General features: G+C 38.7%; 2 protein-coding genes across 3 annotated transcripts in view; one reads left to right on the top strand and one right to left on the bottom strand.

Annotated features, from left to right (window-relative positions):
- Positions 1–24,693, bottom strand: part of LOC106070206 (regulator of G-protein signaling 17-like) — a 174,347-nt gene that overhangs the window by 100,156 nt on the left and 49,498 nt on the right. The window lies entirely within an intron of this gene.
- Positions 3,058–6,920, top strand: LOC129926343 (uncharacterized). Its single transcript, XM_056029673.1, has 2 exons — positions 3,058–3,143; positions 6,191–6,920. The coding sequence occupies exons 1-2, from the start codon at positions 3,058–3,060 to the stop codon at positions 6,918–6,920; spliced, it is 816 nt and encodes a 271-aa protein (XP_055885648.1).

The following is a 24,693-nucleotide window of genomic DNA, read 5'->3' as shown; positions in this document are numbered from 1 at the left end:
TTTCGAACTTGGACCCCCACCCCACCCCCACCTTAGTTACGCCACTGACTTGGATCATACAGAACTAGGAGGAGTCGTTACAAAACGAGAAAACAGCTGTGATCTGAGGCAGATGAACGTTTTCTATGAATCTTAATAGATGTCTAAAACCACATTAAATCATTCATTGATCTACCCACCCGTTATTCCAAGAATATCTCAATCAATCAATCAATCAATCAATCAATCAATCAATCAATCTGTCTGTCTGTTTGTCTGTCTGTTTACTTGTCTGTTGGTCTGTCTTTGAATAGAAGACAAACGGTAAAAAGTGTCAAAAATTAAGAATTATTGGATTCGTTTCATTTTCATTTAATAACTCACAAGTTGTTTTTTTTTTTTTGTATAAAAAGCAGCAATCGACCGGCGACGTCATTTAGAGCTACCAGTTAGAGGTTAGACTAATTGGTTTGTCTATTAGTTATAGTTTAATTTAGATGATAACATAAGTTTGTTATCAGTTCTTGGTTAAAAAAAGAAAGATTTAGTGCGCGTGCTCTATACTTTACTTAAGCATGATTATGTAAATTAAAACGACGTCATCTAGCAGTTCACAGGGGAGAGAAATTGGAAGACGGCAGACGTGAACCTACAATAACAGATCTACTTCCGGTGTTACAGTCTCACCGAGGTTACTATAAATATTAGGGATGAACGTTTCCGAAGAAACAGAAGAAAAGTGCCAGAGAAGGGTCGCTGTGATCTGGAAGTCAGTTGGAACACCTGGTCAGTTCCCATTGTTTAAACTGTTTAGATGTCATGCGTTTTGGTTCTTGACATCAGTGTCATGATTCAGTTATGTTTAGATTTTTATTTAAAGACGAAAGTAATTCGATATCAGTGGTGGCGGTGAATCGTGGCACTAGAATGAGTTAGAGCTAAATTTAACTTAGCACAATTACTTAAGTATCTTAACAAAGCATTAATCAATATTAAAAAAAAAATCAACCTATTAATTCATGAATTTTATTTGATACAGAAAAGGGAAATAAATATTACAGTATTTAGAAATATGGTTGTGCAGTTCTATACTTTATATCAGTTTGTATTTTTCAAAAGCATTTTTATATTTTGCTTGTTTTTTTACCTAAGACTGGGGGGAAAAGTTCCACAGAATTGAGAAATTTGACGAGAGCAGACGATATCTTACATTAACTTCCGGTGTTACAATCTCGTCTTGGCATTGTAAATATTTTCACCCATGTTCAACAAGGAAAATGCCATTAGCAGATAGACTTTGGATTCACAGATTTTGTGGGTGTCTGGGTGAGTGCCCCCACCCCCTTTACAAAAGCCTATCCAAGGGGTTTGAGTTCAAATCCCGACTAGAGGTGAGTTGTGATTGCTGAGCGCCTCCACGGAAACCTTCTCCAGATAACCCTTCCCCTCTGAGCAATGCTGTAACATCTAAAGATGTTTAGTGTTTCCTTTTGTTCATGGGGAAATAAATCTCTGGCATTTTACGTCTCGAGAGATGATCATTTTTCCTTTGCAACTTCTATTGTGACTAAAGAAGCCAAACGATTGATGCTGCGGTCACATGTTGCGCACCTGTAATCACCAGAAGCTGTAGCAGTTTCACCCTTCGTCCTTCTTCCAATGTGTAGCCATCTGCAATTCAGGAATCTTACTTTATGCTCGCTCTCCATCTGAACCTATCCAGTGTCTCATTTTCCCAACGGTTGGTGTCAATTTTGAAGAGCTCCATGTCGAATTTGCATAAATCAGTATACCTTAAAAGTAGGCGACCTGCGGCTCTCCTGTCTTCTTTTAGATCGCCATACAGAATAAATAAATTAAAGTAAATTAATACAGTAAATTGAAACCGATAAAACAAGAATAAATGATTATAGTCTTTAGCAAGGCTCGAGATTGTCCATAGGCCCGATATTCAAGAGCTTTGTCTCTAGTTCAGGCTTCAAGCTCTTCACTAACTACAAAGTAGATGTAATCCATTTTGTTCTGAACTGATTTATCGTTAGAACTTCGTTATTTTGTCTTTTTTCGATCAAACCAATCGATTAAAACTGACAGGTTCGATTGGAAGGAAATGATATATTGTCAATGATAACATTTGATTAATGCAGCTAAACATGTGTAAACAATGAAACTACACATGTGTAAACAATGCAACTACACATGTGTAAACGATGTCACACATGAAATGTAGGACAGAATCAATTGTGGAGAAGTTTGAAAAGAACGTCTCCTCCGTAACGGCCCCTAACCCAACTGAGAGGAACGAGCTCTTCAGATAAAAAGAAAAAAAAAAGGACGTCTAGTTACTTGCAAAATTAACTTTGTTTTCTTGCTAAAAACCTAAAGGGTTAACACAAGTTATTTAATCAAATTTAAAAAAAAAATATTTATACAAATTTTGTTAAATAACAGCAAACATTATTGTTGTAAAGGAATGTGAAGAGGCTGCAGCGAGCCAGACAAATGGAGGGATGAGTTTTAGGATTAGTTCAGACATTGCTGCAGCTCGGAAGTAGACTTCAACGATACAAATAAACGAGGCTACAGGCTCAGTGGAAAAAGTCAAGACACAGAAAGCTCCTAGCGCTCCCCCAGACCCCCTAAACTAGAAATGGTTGTGAGTCAACAATTTTCCCACTAACTCCAGGAAGAACCTATTCTAGGGCACAATAAACGTGTTCCGAAAGAATGAAGGGTCAGAATGTAATAAAGATTATGTACACACACACATACATACATACAAATATTTTTTTTTCGGGGGGGGGGGGGTAGAAAAAATTGCCCCTAATCCCCCCCACAAATAAATCCTGGCTACGCCCAAGATGGAAAAAGTCAAGACACAGAAAGTGAAAGATGGAAAAAGTCAAGACACAGAAAGTGAAAGATGGAAGAAGTCAAGACAGAAAAAGTGAAAGATGGAAGAAGTCAAGACACAGAAAGTGAAAGATGGAAGAAGTCAAGACAGAAAAAGTGAAAGATGGAAGAAGTCAAGACACAGAAAGTGAAAGATGGAAGAAGTCAAGACACAGAAAGTGAAAGATGGAAGAAGTCAAGACACAGAAAGTGAAAGATGGAAAAAGTCAAGACACAGAAAGTGAAAGATGGAAGAAGTCAAGACACAGAAAGTGAAAGATGACAGAAGTCAAGACACAGAAAGTGAATGATGGAAGAAGTCAAGACACAGAAAGTGAAAGATGAAAGATGTCTAGACACAGAAAGTGAAAGATGAAAGATGTCTAGACACAGAAAGTGAAAGATGAAAGATGTCTAGACACAGAAAGTGAAAGATGGAAAAAGTCAAGACACAGAAAGTGAAAGATGGAAGAAGTCAAGACACAGAAAGTGAAAGATGACAGAAGTCAAGACACAGAAAGTGAATGATGGAAGAAGTCAAGACACAGAAAGTGAAAGATGAAAGATGTCTAGACACAGAAAGTGAAAGATGAAAGATGTCTAGACACAGAAAGTGAAAGATGAAAGATGTCTAGACACAGTAAGTAAAGATGAAAGATGTCTAGACACAGAAAGTGAAAGATGAAAGATGTCTAGACACAGAAAGTGAAAGATGAAAGATGTCTAGACACAGAAAGTAAAGATGGAAAAACATCAATACACGTGGTTTAGTAATCTATAACAAATTTGCAAAAGCTAATTACTAATCCTGTGTTTCAATAGATCGCCTAATTAATAACACACATAACACACATAACACACTCAAAGCAATCCATCATAACCAAATCGTTCTCATTTCTCATGCTATAAAGAACTCACCAAGTTTCGCCAGACTATCAAGATAGACCACGGTCGTTGTGCTTCCACTGGTCAGTCAATGAGTCGCCCTTACTTTATTACCTCGCACAGGCATTATATACGCTATAGATGTTTTGAATGATCTGTTTACTTCTGTTTACACTTGTTTACATTGGTTTACTTCTGTTTACACTTGTTTACATCGGTTTACTTCTGTTTACACCTGTACAAGGGACATTATAACAAAAAGGGCGGGGGGATATCAAGCCACAATGACCGGGCTATTTAGTTCAAATAGCCGGGGCTGTCTGAAAGACAGATTCGATGTCAAAATTAAGTTTGTTCTAGTGAATTCAATTGTGTCCATTCACCTGGGGGAGTTTCGTAATACATTGCAAACTATTTGACCTTAGCCATTGACCTTGGCGCGCTGATCAACGTGACAAAAAACGCGTTTAATGAATTGATTCCACGCGTTTCTCTGCGCAAATCTAACAGTTCAAGGTCAGTATATCTTCATTCGCCTAGTGCTCTAGTCCATTGTCTATTCCTCTTTACCTTAAATGATCGAAAGGCGTTGTTGTTGACGCAGCGAAGACTTTTTTCCCCCTTCTGCAACAGCGGCAAATACCCGTTCTATAAATAGCTTTTAATAAAATAAAAACGTGGTTTAAGCGAGATTCCATTTTCAGCATCAATTTATCAATTGCTTTGTTTAGTACCGAAAGCACTGTCGAGGTTCTTTATCCTCGTATTAACAACTTTTTTTCTTCTGAACTGGAACCTTCTAGTGACAACTTTTAATAAGCTCATGACATTGAAAAAAAATCAACAAAAAAGGAAAGGCAGACCACTGAGATATTTCGTATTAGGTCAGATAAATTAGACAATTATTGTTTTTTTTATGTACATTACCAAAATACTCTAAATATATAAAATAGAGCTAGTAAATGATGTTGGGAACGCGACAGATAACAAGCAAAGTAAAAAAAAAATCCTTTTAAAAACAACTAACCTTATCTAAAAGCGAAGAACTCTGACTTTAAATCTATATCTATCAACAATGTACAAGTTATTTTCCTTATTTGATATCAAATAAAATAATTACATATCAATAATTAATTGACAAGTTCTTTATTTTTAAAAAAAAATTGATTCATGTTTTGTTAGTTGCAATATATAATTGTTTAAAGCAGGGGTTCTCAGCCTGTGGGTCGCGACCCTCTTGGGGGTCGATTGACGATTTGCCAGCGGTCACCAAAGACCATCGAAAAAATAGATTGTTTTGTCTATTCTTCTATTGCTGTGTGTGTCTGAAGGGGGGGGTGTTGCGACAGAGTGTGGGGGGTTGTTAAAAGGGGTCGCCGAGCTTAAAAGGTTGAGAACCGCTGGTTTAAAGCATTAACTGCATCGGAGAATGCGTGAGGGAGAAATAACGCTAACAATTAGTTAAGGGAATAAACCCATAAAATTAAATCATATGTGTGAATACTGAAGGATTAGCTTCCGTTGTTGGTATCAAACAAAGAAATAAATTACCAGTAATTAATTGCCTAATTGGTTACCTTTTAAAATTGATTCATGTCTTGTGTATGCCAATGAATAATTGTGCAAAGTTTCAACTTGATCCGAAAATGGGTGTGGGAGAAATAAGGTGAACTTTGGTGTACACACCTTTTACTAGTCAGACTGCAGACAGAGTGAACTGATATAAGCTTTGTAATTTTTAATGATGTATTCCTCCGTGTATCATCATTATCTAACAACATAGGAGTGAGAGCTTAGAAGGGCTGAACTCTTCTAGTTCCAAAGCCCTAGTTAGAGACACCGAGGCTTTTATTTTGTAGAATGTTCTGTCTTCTCACAAACAGAATAGGAGGCAAGCAGAACATTGGCTAGTGTAGGCAATTATAGAATAGATTGGCTTGTGTAGGCCATCAAAGAATAGATTGGCTTGTGTAGGCAATCATAGAATAGATTGTGAATAGATTGGCTAGTAGAGGCAAGCATACACGTAGATACTAGCGACCCGGAAGGTCTTAATAAAATTAAAAAGATACCCTTTAATACACTATCTTCCATCCTATGGCTTCAAAACCTCTTTTCATTCAGATCGCTCCTGTGCTTTGCCTCAGGGCTCGCAAAGACCTTGGTACAGGGAACAGTACCAGGTCGAAGAAGAAGAGGAAGACAAAGAAAGCGACAAGAAGACAATATCAAAGAGTGGATAGACCTGTCAATGAAGGACATTCTATCCAAAGCAAAGGACAGACAAGAATGGAGAAAGACGGTTGGCAGTTCTTGTTTGGTGCCCCAGCGGTCCAAAAGACTTAAGGGATAGGTGAAGGTGAAGTCACAATGATAATTGATGGTTACATACGTTTTCTTAATTCCTTTAAAAATAAAGATGATTACACCTTAGTCCACCTAGCATTCCACCTAGCAGTCCACCTAGCAGTCCATCTAGCTGTCCACCTAGCAGTCCACCTAGCAGCCCATCTAGCTGTCCACCTAGCATTCCACCTAGCAGTCCACCTAGCATTCCACCTAGCAGCCCACCTAGCTGTCCACCTAGCATTCCACCTAGCAGTCCACCTAGCAGTCCACCTAGCAGTCCACCTAGCAGTCCACCTAGCAGTCCACCTAGCAGCCCACCTAGCTGTCCACCTAGCATTCCACCTAGCAGTCCACCTAGCAGTCCACCTAGCAGTCCACCTAGCATTCCACCTAGCAGTCCACCTAGCATTCCACCTAGCAGTCCACCTAGCAGTCCACCTAGCATTCCACCTAGCAGTCCACCTAGCATTCCACCTAGCAGTCCACCTAGCAGTCCACCTAGCAGCCCACCTAGCAGTCCACCTAGCAGCCCACCTAGCAGTCCACCTAGCAGCCCACCTAGCAGCCCACCTAGCAGTCCACCTAGCAGCCCACCTAGCAGTCCACATAGCAGTCCACCTAGCAGTCCACCTAGCAGTCCACCTAGCAGTCCACCTAGCATCCCACCTAGCAGTCCACCTAGCAGCCCACCTAGCAGTCCACCTAGCAGCCCACCTAGCAGCCCACCTAGTGCAAACCTCCTGTTAGACGGAGTGGGATGTCAGCGGGCAGGACTTGAACTCGGAACCATTATGACAATACTCCAAAGCACATAGCACCAAGCGCCGATCCCGGGGCAGCGCATTTGACCTTTGGACACAGCTTCAAACACACGAGACGGGACAGTGGACAAATAAATATTTTATAGCTCTTACACTCATAGGTTCAGCTCTGTCCACGCCTGGACCCATTTCTATCCGTGGATTTACAAGTTCCCTACCGCCCAGCTGCTTGCTGTTTGAGGGTGACTCTAACCGATCCACCAATCAGAAGCTTAACAAAGCGAGACCGTATTAGTGAATTTAGCGAAACCATGACCAGATCATCAATACCAACATTCCCTCCCGTGATTCCCATTTCTGATGATGTGCCCCCAAGAGGCCTGTCTCTAGGCAGCTACAGCTAGTAGACTGTACAGTGGCGTTATTCCCCTCCTCCTTAACACACGTGACCTCCTCCCCCCCCTCTCCTCTTTCTATCCTACCCTCCCATGGACTGAACTCCCTTAACGCCACTATTGTATTTACCCGTTTCAATGTCCCACATGCTCCCCACCCCCTCCCCAAGCAACGTTCAGCCCTTACCCCCCTCCCCCCTCCCCCCCCCCCGTCCACAGGTGAACCGTGATGATCGATTACTTCGCTAAGAGAATAGCGTGTATGTGTGTGCGCGCGTGCGTGTATGAGCTGGAGTAAAAAGGGAAAGAGGAGGGAGAGAGAGATGGAGAGAGAGAGTGTGTGTGAGAGGAGAGGAGGTAGAGAATAAAAGGAGAACAATTTATCTGTTAATACAATAATAGTCCTGCGCAGTCACGTCGTCTGCTAATATGCGTACCCTGTGGGAGTTGGCCCAGGCGACGTCAACACACAATAGATTGCGTAACGTTCAGTGTTTCTGCGTGACAAAAAGCGAAGTTTAAAAACTGTAGAGGTATCTACATGTACAGCATAAAATAAGGAAACACTGTTAGCGACATTATCAAATGGCATCTTTAAGGACTTCTTGAAACAGACATCTTAAACTACATCCTCGATATCTTTTATGGCATTTTTTTCATGCGACACCTTTAAAGAAGGGCTAAAAGAAAAGTTTAACGACATCTTTAAAAGATTCTTCAAACGACATCTTTGGCGACTTCTTCAAACGACATCTTTTACGACTCTATTAACGACATCTTTATTTACATGAGAGATTAGAGACAGTGTAACTGTAGCGATTAATGACCTGCTAACTTTCCCCCCCCCCCAAAATAAAAAAAAACGCAAGCTAAAAAATCTATGGCCATATTACAAGATCTTCGGGGCTCGCAAAGACCTTCCTTCAGGGAACAGTAGCAGGAAAAAGAAGAAGACGCAGACAGAGAAGGCGATGGGAGGACAACATAAAAGAATGCAATTTAAAGAGGTTCTAACTAAGGTAAAAGACAGAGAGAAATGGAGAAAGACGGTCGACGAATCTTGCATTGTGCCCCAACAGTCCAACAGACTAAAGGATAGGTAAAGGTTATTTACATCTTATCATCTTAAGAACATATTAACAAAACTTATCTCTTCGTTACAAAAGTCAGTCATTTGCAAATATTCACTAGTACATATATATGTATATATATGTGTATATATGTAAGTGTATGTCTCCGTAAATTTACAATTAGCGTCTCTGCCCATGACGTACGAAGACACTCAACTAGTTTTAAAAGCACGCACATAAAGCCACACAGGGCAATATATCAGGGATATTGGCAACATCAGGAATATTGGCAACATCAGGGCAACATCAGGGATATTGGCAACATCAGGGCAACATCAGGAATATTGGCAACATCAGGGCAACATCAGGAATATTGGCAATATCAGGGCAACATCAGGGATATTGGCAACATCAGGGCAACATCAGGAATATTGGCAACATCAGGGCAACATCAGGAATATTGGCAATATCAGGGCAACATCAGGGATGTTGGCAACATCAGGGCAACATCAGGGATATTGGCAACATCAGGGCAACATCAGGGATGTTGGCAACATCAGGGATATTGGCAACATCAGGGCAACATCAGGAATATTGGCAACATCAGGGCAACATCAGGGATGTTGGCAACATCAGGGCAACATCAGGAATATTGGCAATATCAGGGCAACATCAAGGATATTGGCAACATCAGGGCAACATCATGGATATTGGCAACATCAGGGCAACATCAGGGATATTGGCAACATCAGGGCAACATCAAGGATATTGGCAACATCAGGGCAACATCAGGAATATTGGCAATATCAGGGCAACATCAGGGATATTGGCAACATCAGGGCAACATCAGGGATATTGGCAACATCAGGGCAACATCAGGAATATTGGCAATATCAGGGCAACATCAGGGATGTTGGCAACATCAGGGCAACATCAGGGATGTTGGCAACATCAGGGCAACATCAGGGATGTTGGCAACATCAGGGCAACATCAGGAATATTGGCAACATCAGGGCAACATCAAGGATATTGGCAACATCAGGGCAACATCAAGGATATTGGCAACATCAGGGCAACATCAGGAATATTGGCAATATCAGGGCAACATCAGGGATATTGGCAACATCAGGGCAACATCAGGGATGTTGGCAACATCAGGGATATTGGCAACATCAGGGCAACATCAGGAATATTGGCAACATCAAGGATATTGGCAATATCAGGGCAACATCAGGGATAAACGTCTGAATGTTATCGTGTCTCATTGCCAAACAGTAGAATTCCAACAGAGCTATGCTAGTGATAAAAAGAGGTAATACTGAAAAACCTAGGGATGTTTGCCATTGATATTGTATTTTGCTTTGTTTAAAATATAATGCTTAAATATGCTCTTTACAGTATTGTAACAATATAACGTTTTAGCATTTAGCCTTTTTTTTGTTGTTCAAAGCGTTGTATAAACACGTTAGATTTAGTGTCGAGCCATCGATTTAAATTCAAACACAGGCAAATGATGTTACGTACTCTTGTTTCCATGGAAACACCACCGCTTACCCTCTTTTCTCTAACGCTCAATGCATCCAATAACAGCAATGGGACCCGTCCTACGCCGGGTTGGGAAGCCAAACACAGAGAAAGTATGAAGTTCTGGCCCGTGGACCTATTCTAAATACCAGGTAGATCTATATATATGGCATAACTCCCCCTCATACTGCTAGTATAGCAGTCCTGTTACAAATAATGCTATGACGTCTGAACAATGGCGCAGGAAATAAAAAACAATGTCTGAATTGCGTATAGACATATGTACTCGACCTTCTACTTTAAGAGGTCAGCCAAAAGTAAAGAACTGACCAGCAGAGATCATGGACTCAAAAACTCTTGGCCAGGCGAACTAGTATAGCAGTTCTGTTACAAATGATGCCATGACGTCTGAACAATGGCGCAGGAAATCAAAAACAATGTCTGAACTGACCAGCAGAAATCATGGACTCCAAAACTCTTGGCCAGGTGAACACTTACTTCATGAGACAACGTGTTGTATCGTTCGAACTATTTGTATAGTAACATAGAAAGGCAGGCACTAGGCGAAGTGAATTAGGCAGCTCCAAAATGAAATTAAAAAAAAATACAGACATAGCAAAAAAAAAATAATAATAAAATTACGAAACTTATTAAAAGCCTGCCCGTCTATGTCTAAATCGACAAATAACTTAAATTTGTACATGGCTATTTCCGTACAAAAGACACAGACCAGTAAACAGAGAGTCGTAGTGCTCAACTATGTTTGAGATCTAATCCAAGTTTCGCAATATTTTTTCACAAATTTTTTTTTCCGTCCGTGCAAGAACCCCACCAATTGCCTAGTTTGCCTATGCCAAAGGACGGCCCTGAGTATAGTGTTGATGATAATAATAATAATAATGACAGGATGTCAGAATCGGCCTACGTAGGTGGTCATAACTAAGGAGGGAGACTAATCAATCAACATCTGGCCTTGACACATTATCTGATTCAGAAATACTCACCGCAAGAGGCTCTAGAGAGTCAACCGATTACCAACTGTACTGGGAAAGACCTATTTTGACTGACAAGAGGGTGGCTCAATATCGCACATATTGACTATTTATTGACAAAAGAAATAAATCTGCAACCACCATGGGCGTAGCTGTACCACTGTCTCTCAACATACACAGCATAAGTGGCACTGAAGGTGAAAAAACAACAAACTATGAAAATAAATCAAAGGTTCCAGATAACAGACTGTATTGTTATATCAGCAGAGGAGATAGTCACATCTGACCTTTCAGATATTGTCGAGGCCCTAGACATCCCTAAGAAGATGCTCGTTGCCTGTCAGAGGGCATAGACCAGCCACATCAGTGGACATTGTTAAAGGGACTACAATACATTTTGTTTCTCTCTATCGAAGCTCGGGCCTGGCAGTGCCATTGAATGAATGTCAGTTTTTTTAAAAAATATTATAATAATAACAACAACAATAATAGTAATAATAATAATTATTTGTTTTCGGGGATGTTCGGAGATTTTCATTAAAAAAAAATTAATGACAGTTATGATACATGTAAAGTAAAGTTCCCCTTTCAGACCTTGCGATCTATAGGGAAGATGGAGGGTAAAGGTCATCTGTTTCTGAGGCACAGGGTTAACGAGGGTTTCTTGTGGCCAGCACAACGATCAACCGCCTTTAAATTTCCCCCAACTAATTTTCAGGTACCCATTAGAGCTGGGTGATCACGAAATTAGAAATCCGTCTTCACCAGGATTCGAACCCGGGACCTCGGGCTCGGAAGCCAAGCACTTTACCACTAAACCACCATGATACATTTCAGACGTAATTATCTTTTTGTTTTTTTTTAAAGAACGTCCTTTACTTATAAGATAAGTGTCAACAGCAGGACGTAATTATCTTTTTTTTTTTAATTTTGAAGAAACAGTTGTAACTTTTAAGAAAATGAACTCTTGGTTTAAGATCTGGTTTACATTCTCTAAGCAGTCGAGCGAAGTAAGAGAAATAAAGCGATGTGGGGAAATAGGGGCTGATGTAATGAAACACGTTAGTAAAACAAGCAAAAGAAAAAAAAATCCTTTTTAAAAAAACGAAGCTTATCTAAACGGGAAGAACTCCGCCCTTAAAACTATATCTACCAATAGTGTACAAGTTATTTCTCTTATTCGATATTAAACAAAATAAATACATAAATAATTGTTATAATTATCAGCTCGGAGGATATGTGAGGGAGAAAAAGCACAAACAATAATTTAAGGGGGCTAAACCCAACAAATTTAGCCATATTTGTGAATACTGAAGTATTAGTTTCACTTTGTGCTATTAAACAAAAAAAAAATAATTACCAGTAATTAATTGTCTAATTGGTTACTTTTTTTTTACAAATTCATATCTTGTCTATACCAATGAATAATTGTGCAAAATTTCAGCTTGATCCGAGAATGGTTGTGGGAGAAATAACGTGTACAAACTTTTTACCAGACAGACAGACAGAGTGACTTGATATAAGCGTTGGAAAAAAATTCGACGTGAATGTATGACTCCAACAATTTAACGACTTTTACAAAATAAAATTAACATGGCAACCTTGTTTGTAACAATGTAACATCATTACACATCTCAATACAGCGTCATTATTGATCTGCTCAATATTAAGTTCTTGTCAAGTCCAATGGTTGATCTTACATTCTCCAAGAAACGCATGTAAAACGTGACACTTATGACCTTGAAGCACGCGCTAAATCTGGAAGTCATGCGTGAACACCCCATCAACAGTGTCGAGCCAGTGAAAACAAGCATCGATCAGAGTACAGACACCAGGTTGGTAACATCCAGAAGAAGGCGGCATGACACAGATGAAGGTCAATCAAGGTCATATAAATACTCATATATATTTCCAGAATAAACACTTTTGATATGAAGTCTGGTCACAAACAAAATAAAAAGGAGCGGGGTGGGGGGTGGGGGAGGATCTAATGCCGTCGTTAATTCTTTTATCTTTGGGTTTAAATTTAAACAAAATGGTTAAATGATGGTTGAGTTGTCAGAGCGTTTGAGGGCTAAGCTAAGAGAACTGAATTCGAGTCCTCGTAAGTTAAGAACGTCCAATAGTCACGTGAAATCGGTTGACTATTGTGCTGACACATCAATAGCCTCGTTAAACTTCAGATACAGTTCACGTCTGCTAACAGTTTAGTCCAACAGAAAACTTGTATATATATATATATATATAAGAGATAAAAGAAATGTAAGTTTGCTCGTGATCTTTTTAAATGTTGTTTTTGCCTGATCCCCAACTGACAATACAGGAAGTCTATTTTTTTATGCTCTATGACTTTGGGTATTCTCACAACTAAAGCACCAAAGATACAATTATCAAGTAAAAGAAAAAAACTTTGCACAAAGTTTCGAACGCTGACTACTTTACACTAGCACAATATCATCGCATAATAGAATATGCATCCTCTGTTTGTGACCCCTCAACTCAAGAAAACATTAAGAAACTAGAACAGACACAAAATAGAGCAGTGAGATTCATAACAAACGAATATTCACATTTGACTAGAGTAACACCTTTAGTAAAATCACTAAATTTGGAAAGCCTTCAGGACAGAAGGCTCAAAAATAAAGTAGCAATTATACATAAAACACTGAACCATAATCTTCAAATACAAAAACAAAATTTAATAAAATACTCTGAAAGACACAAAGATAAAGGCACATTCCTCGTCCCATATGCTAGGACAAATTTGTACAAATACTCCTTCTTCCCTAGTGCTATTAGAGCATGGAATGGGTTGCCTGAGCTAGCCAGGAAAACCAGTGACTTGGCAGAATTTAAGTCATTGGTTAATATGCATGACTAAATGCATGACGCGTAGGACGTAATCATCTTCTTTTTTGAAGTAACGTCTGTATTATATAAGATAAGATAAATCAAGTTTTCAAGTCTTTATGACGACAATGAAACAAGTTAGAAACTACAAACATTCCAACAACATTCTTACAAGTCACAGTAACAGTCGGTAGGAACAGAGGAGGACGAAAATTGGAAGAAGAACATTTAGAAATGGAAAGGTCATTCTTTCCTAGACACGGGGCACACCAATTAACCGAGGCGATTGGCATGGCATTGTGACGGAATCAACGCAAGTGCCCCACCAAAATACGCACTGCTATCGTTTCAAAACATCACACCTTTTTAGAATCATTCGATATAGGTCAAGATGTATTCATTAAGCTCCAATACCATGTTAGACAAACTCTCGCTCAAGAGCTCAGTTTCTTTCAAATATATAACATCGAACATTTTCAGAATCGAATTCACCTTGAACACTATTGAAAGATTGCGGAATCGATACAAAAAAATCGTGTAAAATATTGAAGATAAAAATATGCCTTTTAAACTTATCACAAAAAATCGTTGACTATCAACTTGACCTTTGACTATCTTAAGAATCACAGCTTGAGGGTGAAATAAATCTAGAATAATCACCATGCACAGTCATAATGATAATAATAAAATAATAAACACCATCATATACCGCTATATATAGTATGTTTTAGAGCTTAAAAAAAAATCAAATCGGAGAAACTCTAGAATTGTTATATAATATGACTATATGATATTTTCCTGATCTAAAAACGTCCATACTAACGCTTTTTGTAACAATAACTAAAGCCCCTCTATCCAGCCCTCTTGCCACAGTATATAAATATAATCTCGTGTCTCCAGCCCCCTTACCTTTCTATTTTTAAATAAATTATAAAGAGAATAAAATCGAACTTGGAATACGACGACAACTGTTATCTGGCCAGATCGTGACTGGGTCAGATGAGTTGCCGGCAGAACGTTTGTTTTTTTGTTGCAGCGCTCATTTGTGGAAGAAAATAATAAAAAAAAAAAGGGGGAGAAGAGGAGGGCGATATATGATGACGTAATAACGCTCTTATCAGGTAAGTTGACATTTATCGGCGTTGGGAGCCTTCATTAAGGGAGAACGCTGATTCTGTTTGAACCGTTGTTCTGGGTTCGATGAAATTTAAATAAATAAAGTGTTAGACTTGTTTGGTTTTGTGTTCGAGGAAAATGTGTATGCATGTGAAAGAAAAGAGAGAGCGAGAGGGAGAGAGAGAGAGAGCGAGAGGGAGAGAGAGAGAGAGCGAGAGGGAAAGAGAGAGAGAGAGAGAGAGAGAGAATGTAACAGTGTTTAATGTCTCTATGTATTTAGAGACATGCGCAGGGGACATTTATTCTTTTTAGTCCGTTGTAAAATTGATATTAAAAACAGTTTAAAATGGTAAAAGTAAAAACATAAACATAAAATAATAAATAAACATAATCTAACCCAATCATTTAATTAACAAACTTACCCAATCATTTAATTAACAGAGTTATCCAATCACATGATCAATAAACTTATCCAATAATAAGATTTATAACCTTACCCACTAATCAATAAACTTCTCCAATCATATAATCAATAAACTTATCCAATCATATGATCAATAAACTTATCCAATCATTTAATTAATAAACTTACCCACTAACCAATAAACCTATCCAATCATTTAAATAATATAATTCTCCAATCATATAATCAATAAACCTATCCAATCATACAATCAATAAACGTATCCAATCATATAATTAATAAACTTATCCAATCATATAATCAATAAACTTATCCAATCATATAATCTACAAGACTCATTATCTTTTGTATCGTTATGACCTGGAAAATAAAAGATTAAGAATTCCACGTTTTTAATTTGAAGTTCATGAAGGATCAGTTTTCGGATATAGTTATTATTGGATGACCGCCTGGTCATCGACAGTCCTGGATTCGAACCTGCCGACCGCAATCCCACGCCGCAAGGCGGTAGGTGTGGGCTAGTATTTAATAATCTTCAATTATGAAGTAAAATTCAAAGCAAGTCAAACAAAAAAAAAATAAAAAAAATTACAGACTAATTAGCTCACAGACTAAACATCCTCCAATGTCTGCTATTAATTGAGCAGAAACAGATATTAAGTCGTGCCTTTCCATCTTTCATTCTGAGTCTTCTTCTTTGACTTAAATTATTCATCAGTTCTCTATCGACCATTCAATCCGCTGTCATTAATCTGCTACTCAACAGTCCTCACCATCGCCCTAATATTCAATCACAAATCTTCCGTTATTTAGACCCTTAAGTCAACCATAGTCAGTAAATCAGTTACTTTATAACTAGACCTAATCAGTATATATATATATATAGAACCATTAAGTATTCATATTTCCGCACGCGTAAACACACTAATACAAACACGCAAAAACATACATACGAAGAAAGAGAAACACACACACGTGTATATATATATATACACACACGCGCGCGCGTAGGATGATGTGCATTAATATAAACACACATACACAGACATACACAGACAAACATTTAGGGAACACAAACACACATAAACAGACACACACACACACACACACACACACATACACGAAGAAAGAGGTACACACTGATGAGCTCGCACGGAGAAGATAATAATACAATGTAAAATCGAATCTCGTGAGCCATGCTTTGCTGGATTCGAAACAGACTCTCTGCGTGAAATGTGATAACGATGAGGATCGATACTACAGTAGTCGTGACGCGCTGTAATTGATTAATACTACCCCAATACAGAGTCTCTGTAGTTCAATTTTTATTTGTATATGTTAGCGTGAAGTTTTACGGACAGCAGTTTGTTTTGGGTTAATGGTTGCTATGGACTGACCATCACAGGCTATGCACTCTTTTGAACTTTGGAAGATAGCGCGCTCACATCTAGATCCTGATGGGATTCGTCCGCTGCTGGGTCAGACTTCTCGCAGTTAGTGGTGGTACAATGTAGGAAAATGGAGGAATCTATCGTGTGCTCGGCCTCCGGCCTCGCCGTGTAGGACGAACCGGCGTGGCTCAAGTTATATTAATATCTTTTAATGCGATATTGTGTAATGTCGTGCTGTTAAGATTAGTATTGTAAAAACCTTTAGGTTTTATAGTCAAGGGTCTACACTCGGTGGTCTTTAGTTAACTTAAAGTGATCATAAAAGTCAATCATTGTACTTAAGAATGGTTCTATTTACTGGCCAATGAGACGACGGAATTACTACCTGTTCTATAAAGTAAAGTTCACCTTTCAGACCTAGCGATCTATAGGGTAGACGAAGTAAAGGTCATCGACAATGACCAGCCGCCTTTACTTTCCCCGACTAATGTCAGATACCCATTAGAGTTGAGTGGCCTCAGAGGCGCCCAAAGATGCCGAAATCAAAATCCCAGTCTTCACTAGGAATCGAACCCGGCACCTCGGTTCGGAGGATTAGAGCTTTACCGATCAGCCACCGCGCCTCCACCTGTTCTATATATTTTAATAATATCTTTGGCTAAACTTCTACAAGAACCCCAACATAGAGGTCGCAACGAAGGAGGAGAAGGAGCAGATGAAGTGAATGCTCCTCTCCCCGAAGAATTATGTGGTGAAAGCTGAAAGGACGCCGCTAAACTGAAGCACCTGGCAAGGCGTTTCGAAGGCGCTAAACTGAAGCACCTGACGAGACTTTTCGAAGCGCTAAACGGAAGCACCTGGCGAGGCGTTTTGAAGCCGCTAAACTGAAGCACCTGGCAAAGCGTTTCAAAGTCGCTAAACTGAAGCACCTGGCAAAGCGTTTCAGGACCGCTTAACGGAAGCACTTGGCGAGGCGTTTCAAAGCCACTAAAGTGAAGCACCTGGCAAGGCGTTTCAGGACCGCTTAACGGAAGCACTTGGCGAGGCGTTTCAAAGCCACTAAAATGAAGCACCTGGCAAAGCGTTTCAGGACCGCTTAACGGAAGCACTTGGCGAGGCGTTTCAAAGCCACTAAAGTGAAGCAACTGATAAAGCGTTTCAAAGTCGCTAAACTGAAGCACCTGGCGATGCGTTTCAGGACCGCTAAACTGAAGCACCTGGCGATGCGTTTCAGGACCGCTAAACTAAAGCACCTGGCGATGCGTTTCAGGACCGCTAAACTGAAGCACCTGGCGAAGTAAACTCTGACAAGACAGCCAAAGATTTGTTGTTGAAGAATAGAACAGTGAATTTTTTTTTATTTGTAATTTTATTAAAAAAAAAACAACAACAAAAAAACAAGAAAAACGTAAAAATTATTTTTATCTCCTCTATACAACTTATAGAAAGATTTTTTTTTCTCTTAATAACCAATGAAGCATTTTTTTTAACGCACCGCGTTACAGAAAAAAAAAAATTCCAATGGAGTTGAGCCTGGGCAAATTGATAATGCACTGTGGGCTTAAGATCGAGGGCCGGATAGTGCTGTGTCGTCTGCCGGCAGGCCGTAGTTTGTGTATCACTGGCTTAAGTTATCCAGTTCTTTTTTTTTTAAATCTAATTTTCGCATTGTTATTTCACAATATCTTAACCTTTGAACTTAAAGCATCTAAAAAAAAAAAGAAGATAGAAGCAGTACATGCATATCTAGAATAAGATCGATGAATGTCAGAGACGCTATTAATATATGTGACCATCTGAGACCCTCCAGACACATCTTACAAGGCAACGTGTACGACCGGTCTGGCAACCTGTGTTGAAATGTCACTTGCAAATCGATGCTTGAAGAAAATGGAAAACTAAATGAAAACTTTAATCCCCATAGGGGGAAGCCGGTTACATTTTAAAAACAGGCACATTGAAATATTGTCGCGAAACTTGATGCGAACAAACTCTGTCCTCTTAAGATTGTAGGGAGGACAGTATCCTCTTAAGGTTGTAGGGAAGACATTGTCTTCTTAAGATTGTAGGGAAGACAGTGTCTTCTTAAGATTGTAGGGAAGACAGTGTCTTCTTAAGATTGTAGGGAAGACAGTGTCCTCTTAAGATTGTAGGGAGAACAGTGTTCTCTTAAGATTGTAGGGAGGACAGTATCCTCTTCAGATTGTAGGGAGGACAGTGTCCTCTTAAGATTGTAGGGAGGACAGTGTCCTCCTAAGATTGCAGGGGGGCAGTGACCTCTTAAAATTGTAGGGGGATTGTGTCCTCTTAAGATTGTAGGGAGGATAGTGTCCTCTTAAGATTGTAGGGAAAACAGTGTCCTCTTAATATTGTAGGGAGGATAGTGTCCTCTTAAAATTGTAGGAGGACAGTGTCCTCTTAAGATTGTAGGGAGAACAGTGTTCTCTTAAAATTGTAGGGAGAACAGTGTCCTCTTAAGATTGTAGGGAGGACAGTGTCCTCTTAAGATTGTAGGGAGGACAGTGTCCTCTTCAGATTGTAGGGAGGACAGTGTCCTCTTCAGATTGTAGGGAGGACAGTGTCCTCTTAAAATAGTAGGGGGACAGTGACCTCTTAAAATTGTAGAGAGGACAGTGTCCTCTTAAGATTGTAGGGAATTGGGAGGACAAAAAATGTGTATGTGGAGGCTGGGAATGCGCGGTGTCTGTGTGGTTAAGCGCTTGGCTTCCAAACCGAAGGGAGGGATCTCTGGTTCGAATGTCGGTGGAGAATGGAATAATTTTCGAACGCCCCTGAGTCCATCCAACCGTAATGGATACCTGACATTTGTTGTGGAAAGTAAAGGCAGTTGGTTGCTTAGCTGGTCACATGATATACTCGTTAACCGTCCTCCTTAAAGAACAGATGACCTTTACATCATCTGTCCTATAGATCACCAGGTCTTTAAAAAGAAAGTGTTGGGAAACTGGCTGGAAAGGTTCTCAAATCTAAACGTAAGGAGCCTCTAAAAAAAAAGCAACAAGTAAAGTAAATCTACTAGGTACAAACTAGATTAATTATAAACTAAAAAATCAAATCAACTGATTCTAATGTAATATTTACTTATCTTTTAAAACTGTTGTCGGAAAGTTAGTTTGTAAAGCTCATGCTTGCTAACAGAAACACTCGAATTCTAATTTCAGCTTGCGACAAACTCTACGCTTTCTTTTATATAGACGTTTTTAGGTCGCAACACTCGCAACTGGGTTAGCGTGATCACGAGTACTTATTTTAGTTGTCGGATTCGAAGACAGTGCTTTAGTTCGTTGGTGACTATTTAAGTCAAAATGTAATTCTAACCATTTTCTTCCAGCGTCCAAATCTCAATTTGCTATTTATTGTTCCGATGCTTAAACATTTCTTCCTAATATTGAAACAATAAATAGAACGGAGGCACAGTTACAGCTACATATCTCATCACTGTAAGATTTATTTCCATTTTTAATGTCAAACAAAATTAATTGAGCGCCACTAATTAATCAATTAATTTGTTGATGTTTTCAGTGATCCATGTTTTGTTAGGGGCCATGCAAAGTTTCAACTTGATACGAGAACGGGAAGTGGGAGAAATAACGTGGACAAATTTTGTACCAGACAGACAGACAGACAGACAGACGGAGTGAGCTGACATAAGCTTTGTAAAAATTATTTTTCTTGTATTTTTGGGCAGATTAATTCAGAACAGTTATGCGAGCAGTCATGTTGCTACAATCATATCCATCTCCCTTGACGGACATTAAGTTCTTATTCATCTCAATTCTAAATGAAAAGTACTATGTGTGGACATCAATTTAAGTAAATAAAATATTGTTTGTTTACTATGTGAGTTTGAAAAAACTAACTTTTCATTCCCTAGGTTTTACCCACAGAGACTGATGTTTGGCAGTTGTTCAAACATTTCACATTTTTGATGTAAGGTTCAAAAAGAGGGGCTGGAGAAGGCCAATAAGAATATAATTGTCTCCCCTGAGCTCACTCAGTCATCTCTTAAAACCCCCTGTACTTTTTATTCAAAGCTCACTCTGTCTGGTAAAAAGTTTGTACACGTTATTTCTCCCACGCCCAATCTCGGATCAAGCTGAAATTTTGCACATTATTTCTTTTACCTGACAAAACAAGAATCAATAAAAAAAAAAGTAAATAATTTGTAAATTAACTATTGGTAATTAATTATTTTGTTTGATATCTTGAACAAGGGAAAGAAATCATACTTGACAGATGTAGTATAAGTTGAGGACTCTTGAGCATTGAGTGAAAATATTTTTTTTATGCATTTATAAAACGATCATGTAAATATTCACAAGATACCCCCTTCTTACCTCCCCCTTTCACAACTGGTTCAAACAAGTGATAGGATCAAAGCGCATCGAGAAAGCTAAACAAAAACCATTGGTAAAAATATTTCTATTCGCACAGATGTATTATGTCTAGTTCAGTTCTACAAACAATGACATGATTGATCCAAACTAATTGATACAATTTCACCTAATATAAGTTTTTTTGTTTTTTTTTAAAGTAATTTTTATGTTTTTCTGGTTCAATCTCCGCTGTAGGCTCTAAAGGGGAACAGGTGTATTTATTATTTTGAAAAAGACTTAGAGATATGCACTACTCCATGTTCAGTGTTCTCATAGGTCGTCTTAAATAAAGGAAATTTACTTTTAGATATTTGTTTGGGTAATAAAATTTGTGGTTGAAATCCCATTTAAAAAAAAACAAACTAGAACCTTTTGGATGGACACGGATGTCGAAAACGGCTCTAACGATTTTCCTAGAAATTCGACAATAGCAGTATATGGTTGGTAAAAGAGTTACTAGCTCGTTGGCCACAATGAAAAAAATCTAGTTTGACCGTTAACATTTTTCAAAGTAAAAAAAGTAAAAAAAAAATAAAAATTTAAATTTAAATTTGTCTAGCATTCGTAAGTCGAGAAAATATTTTCAACGGATAAAACGTCTTCGGGTATTTCCACATTCATTGAAGCGTTGAATCAATTCATGTTCAGGAACATTTTGGGCATCGTCTTATTAGTCTAGATCTAAAGGTCAAGGATATCGTTGGAATAGTATAAAGTCTGGTAGATTCATACATTCGCTTAACCATGATTCTTTCTCTGGGATGGGGGGGGGGGAACTGTTGGGGTAAAAAAAAATAGCTTCATTGTTTTTTAATCTAACATCCATTAGTTATTAAGAGGGAAACAATCGCTCTATAAGTTGTATAAAGGAGGTCTTTTTAACAAGAAAAATATTAAGAAAAGCCTTGCGATCGGAAATTCCCGAAAGCGAAAGTCATTTCAAAAAAGCGGTATCCTTTCAAAACCGATGTTGGATCTAGATCTATGTCTAGATCTCTAGCCAAATTTTAATTTTCTTTAGGTTTTTTTAATTGAAAAAAGATAACGGTCAAACTACTTTTTCCCGTCTGGCCAACATTCCTCGTCCCATATGCTGGGACACATTTGTACAAATACTCCTTCTTCCCTAATGCTATTAGAGCATGGAATGGGTTGCCTGAGCTAGCCAGGAAAACCAGTGACTTGGCAGAATTTAAGTCATTGGTTAATATGCATGACTGAATGCATGACGCGTAGGACGTAATCATCTTCTTTTTTGAAGTAACGTCTATATTATATAAGATAAGATAAGATCTCAGCGATATACGTCAACTTTTAAATTTCTAGAAAAATCGTTAGAGCCGTTTTGGAGATTAGCGTACAAGTTCCATCTCCATGAAGTTAGGAGTTGAATAGAGGTATAAAAAAAAGTATTTTTGACTGTCTTTTTTATTCTCTATCCTGAATATGTTTGTTACTATTTATGCATGGAATAGGATTGTTGCCAAATACCTAGATCACGGAACGGCCTTGAAATTCAAGTCTTTATATATTCCGTTAAACCTGTGTCTTAATATTCTTAAAAAGTCTTAAGTTTCAAGCATGTAGGTTTTTAGTGAAAACACAGCTACATTTATAGATAGGCACAAAATAAAAGTCAAGACCTAAAGATGTTTTAGAGAATACATGTAATAATTGTCTGCTCTGTTGTAAGCTGTCTATATACACAGGGCCGGCTTCAGGTCGATTTGACCGATTGCTCAAAATGGGCTCCGCGCTTGGCATTGGGCCCGCAATATAAATTAAGCATATCATTGTCACGGCTCAGTTAACATATTTAGTAGAGGCCTATCGTACGTTTGACGTAATTTTAATTATTCCGCTATCGCCTATTGCGTTTGAGTTGCTTCCTATGCATGTTATATAACAAATGTTGATATAATGATCTAACTAATAGTAATAGTTGGTATGGCTAAAAAAAAATTTGAAGTGGGACCTCGCAAGCGTCCATTAAATTGGGCCCCGCGATTCGTAAGACCGGCCCTGTATACACATGAAAGAGAAAAGTCAGACCTACGTTAACATAAAACACCATGAGACTTAAGTCTCCCCACCTTGATCCGTAGCTCGCCAGACGATATTAGAATCACCATTACTACCTTTTTTTTTTGTCATCCACAGTGGACTGACGGAGAGACTACTCGCGCGTGCTCACACACACGCGCGCAACTAAAAAAATACAGTTAATTCGGACCAAGGAAAAAAAAACAACTGCAAAGGTAAATAAAAAAAAATTGAATACTAGCCGATATTTAAACTAAATTTACACCAAAGAAAATTTACCGCGCGATCTGTGTAAATAAATAAAGACACAATATTTTTTGCCTGATATCATTGAAGTATCAGTTAGCTGAGGTATAGCAATTTCAAGATCCTGGCTACTGAATAGTAGATGACCAAATCAGCTATATAGTTAGATATAAATCCAGATTGTTCGGAGTGATTTCCCTTCTCTACTATCATTTATGGCGGTTAGCTTTATACTGGAGGACTCAAAAAAAAACAAAACAAAACACATACAAATGATAGGAGGGTGGATGGGCGTGTGTCAGGTAGGGAGGGAGGGGGGAGCTGCAGTGCGGGTAAGATGGAGGGCTGCGAGGTAATCAATGGCGCCCCACCCGGGAGATAAGTTTAGCGACGAAGCTTTACCATGGGCCAATCGAAGCTGACGCTGGTGGGAAAAAAAAAGGTATTTCGCTGGATTACAGAGAGCCTTCTATTCGCCTTGTGTTGTCATTCTTATCTGTCATGACAACACTGTCGTTGTCATCTTTACTGGTTGTGAACGTCAGTGTTGTCCATAGCACAGGTGTCGTCACTGTCAAGGTGGCTGGCTGTCTGGTCGAGTGGATGCGCCTCGGACTATCGTCATGATGGTTTCTAGTTCGAATCCTACCCACCTCCATCCCCACCGACCTGCATGAGGTCCAGACTAGCACGTAATGATCCTCCGTTCTGAAAGAAAGCCCGAAATAGATTAAAAAGAGCCAATAACAATTACAAGAGAAGTCTTCGTCGGCAACTTTTTTAGGAAAAAGGAACCAAAATCAAACATTAGATGACTTGGTCGCGGCCCAACTACGAAACTTAACCAATCGAGCGCTGCAAATTTTAAGTTATGATTTCTGCATATTTTGCTATTGCTAAAATTTAACAGTACCGGTTTCTACATCTAGTTAAAGTCAAGATGTAGATAAATATATCTATCGATTTCAAACGAAATAAAAAAGCGAATGTTGATTTCTAGTAGCTACTGTAAAAATGATGCGGTTGGTTAGATTTATATTTACTTTCATTATTGTTGAGGGGAGTGACGTAGGAACTAGCTGTATAAAATATAATCCAAGTTCCCCTGAGGTTTGAAAAAAGTTTGATGTCTAATAGATTCAATACAAATGTTTTAAAGCATTGAAAATAAAATGGTAGAAGAGAATATATAATATATATTTTTATATAACCTTCGGGTTCTCTATATATGTCAAGTACAGTAAAATTCCCTTTTCAAGCAATGTGATCTATGTAACGATGTAAAGGTCATCTGTTTCTGTGACCCACGGTTAACGAGGGTGTCATGTGGCCAGCACAACCACCAAACAGCCTTTATACTTTAATTATCACCAACTAAA

This window comes from Biomphalaria glabrata, chromosome 5 (genome assembly GCF_947242115.1).
Source record: "Biomphalaria glabrata chromosome 5, xgBioGlab47.1, whole genome shotgun sequence".
Taxonomy (NCBI): Eukaryota; Metazoa; Mollusca; class Gastropoda; family Planorbidae; genus Biomphalaria; species Biomphalaria glabrata.
The sequence above is the reverse complement of the archived record's forward strand: the minus strand, read 5'-3'. Positions and strand labels throughout refer to the sequence as shown.

Excerpts from the sequence above, each read along its gene's own strand:
- LOC129926343 (XM_056029673.1), top strand. The coding sequence starts at position 3,058 with ATGGAAGAAGTCAAGACACAGAAAGTGAAAGATGGAAAAAGTCAAGAC. Across the intron at positions 3,144-6,190 it reads AAGAAGTCAAGACACAGAAA|TCCACCTAGCATTCCACCTA; the intron begins GTGAAAGATGAC and ends ATTACACCTTAG.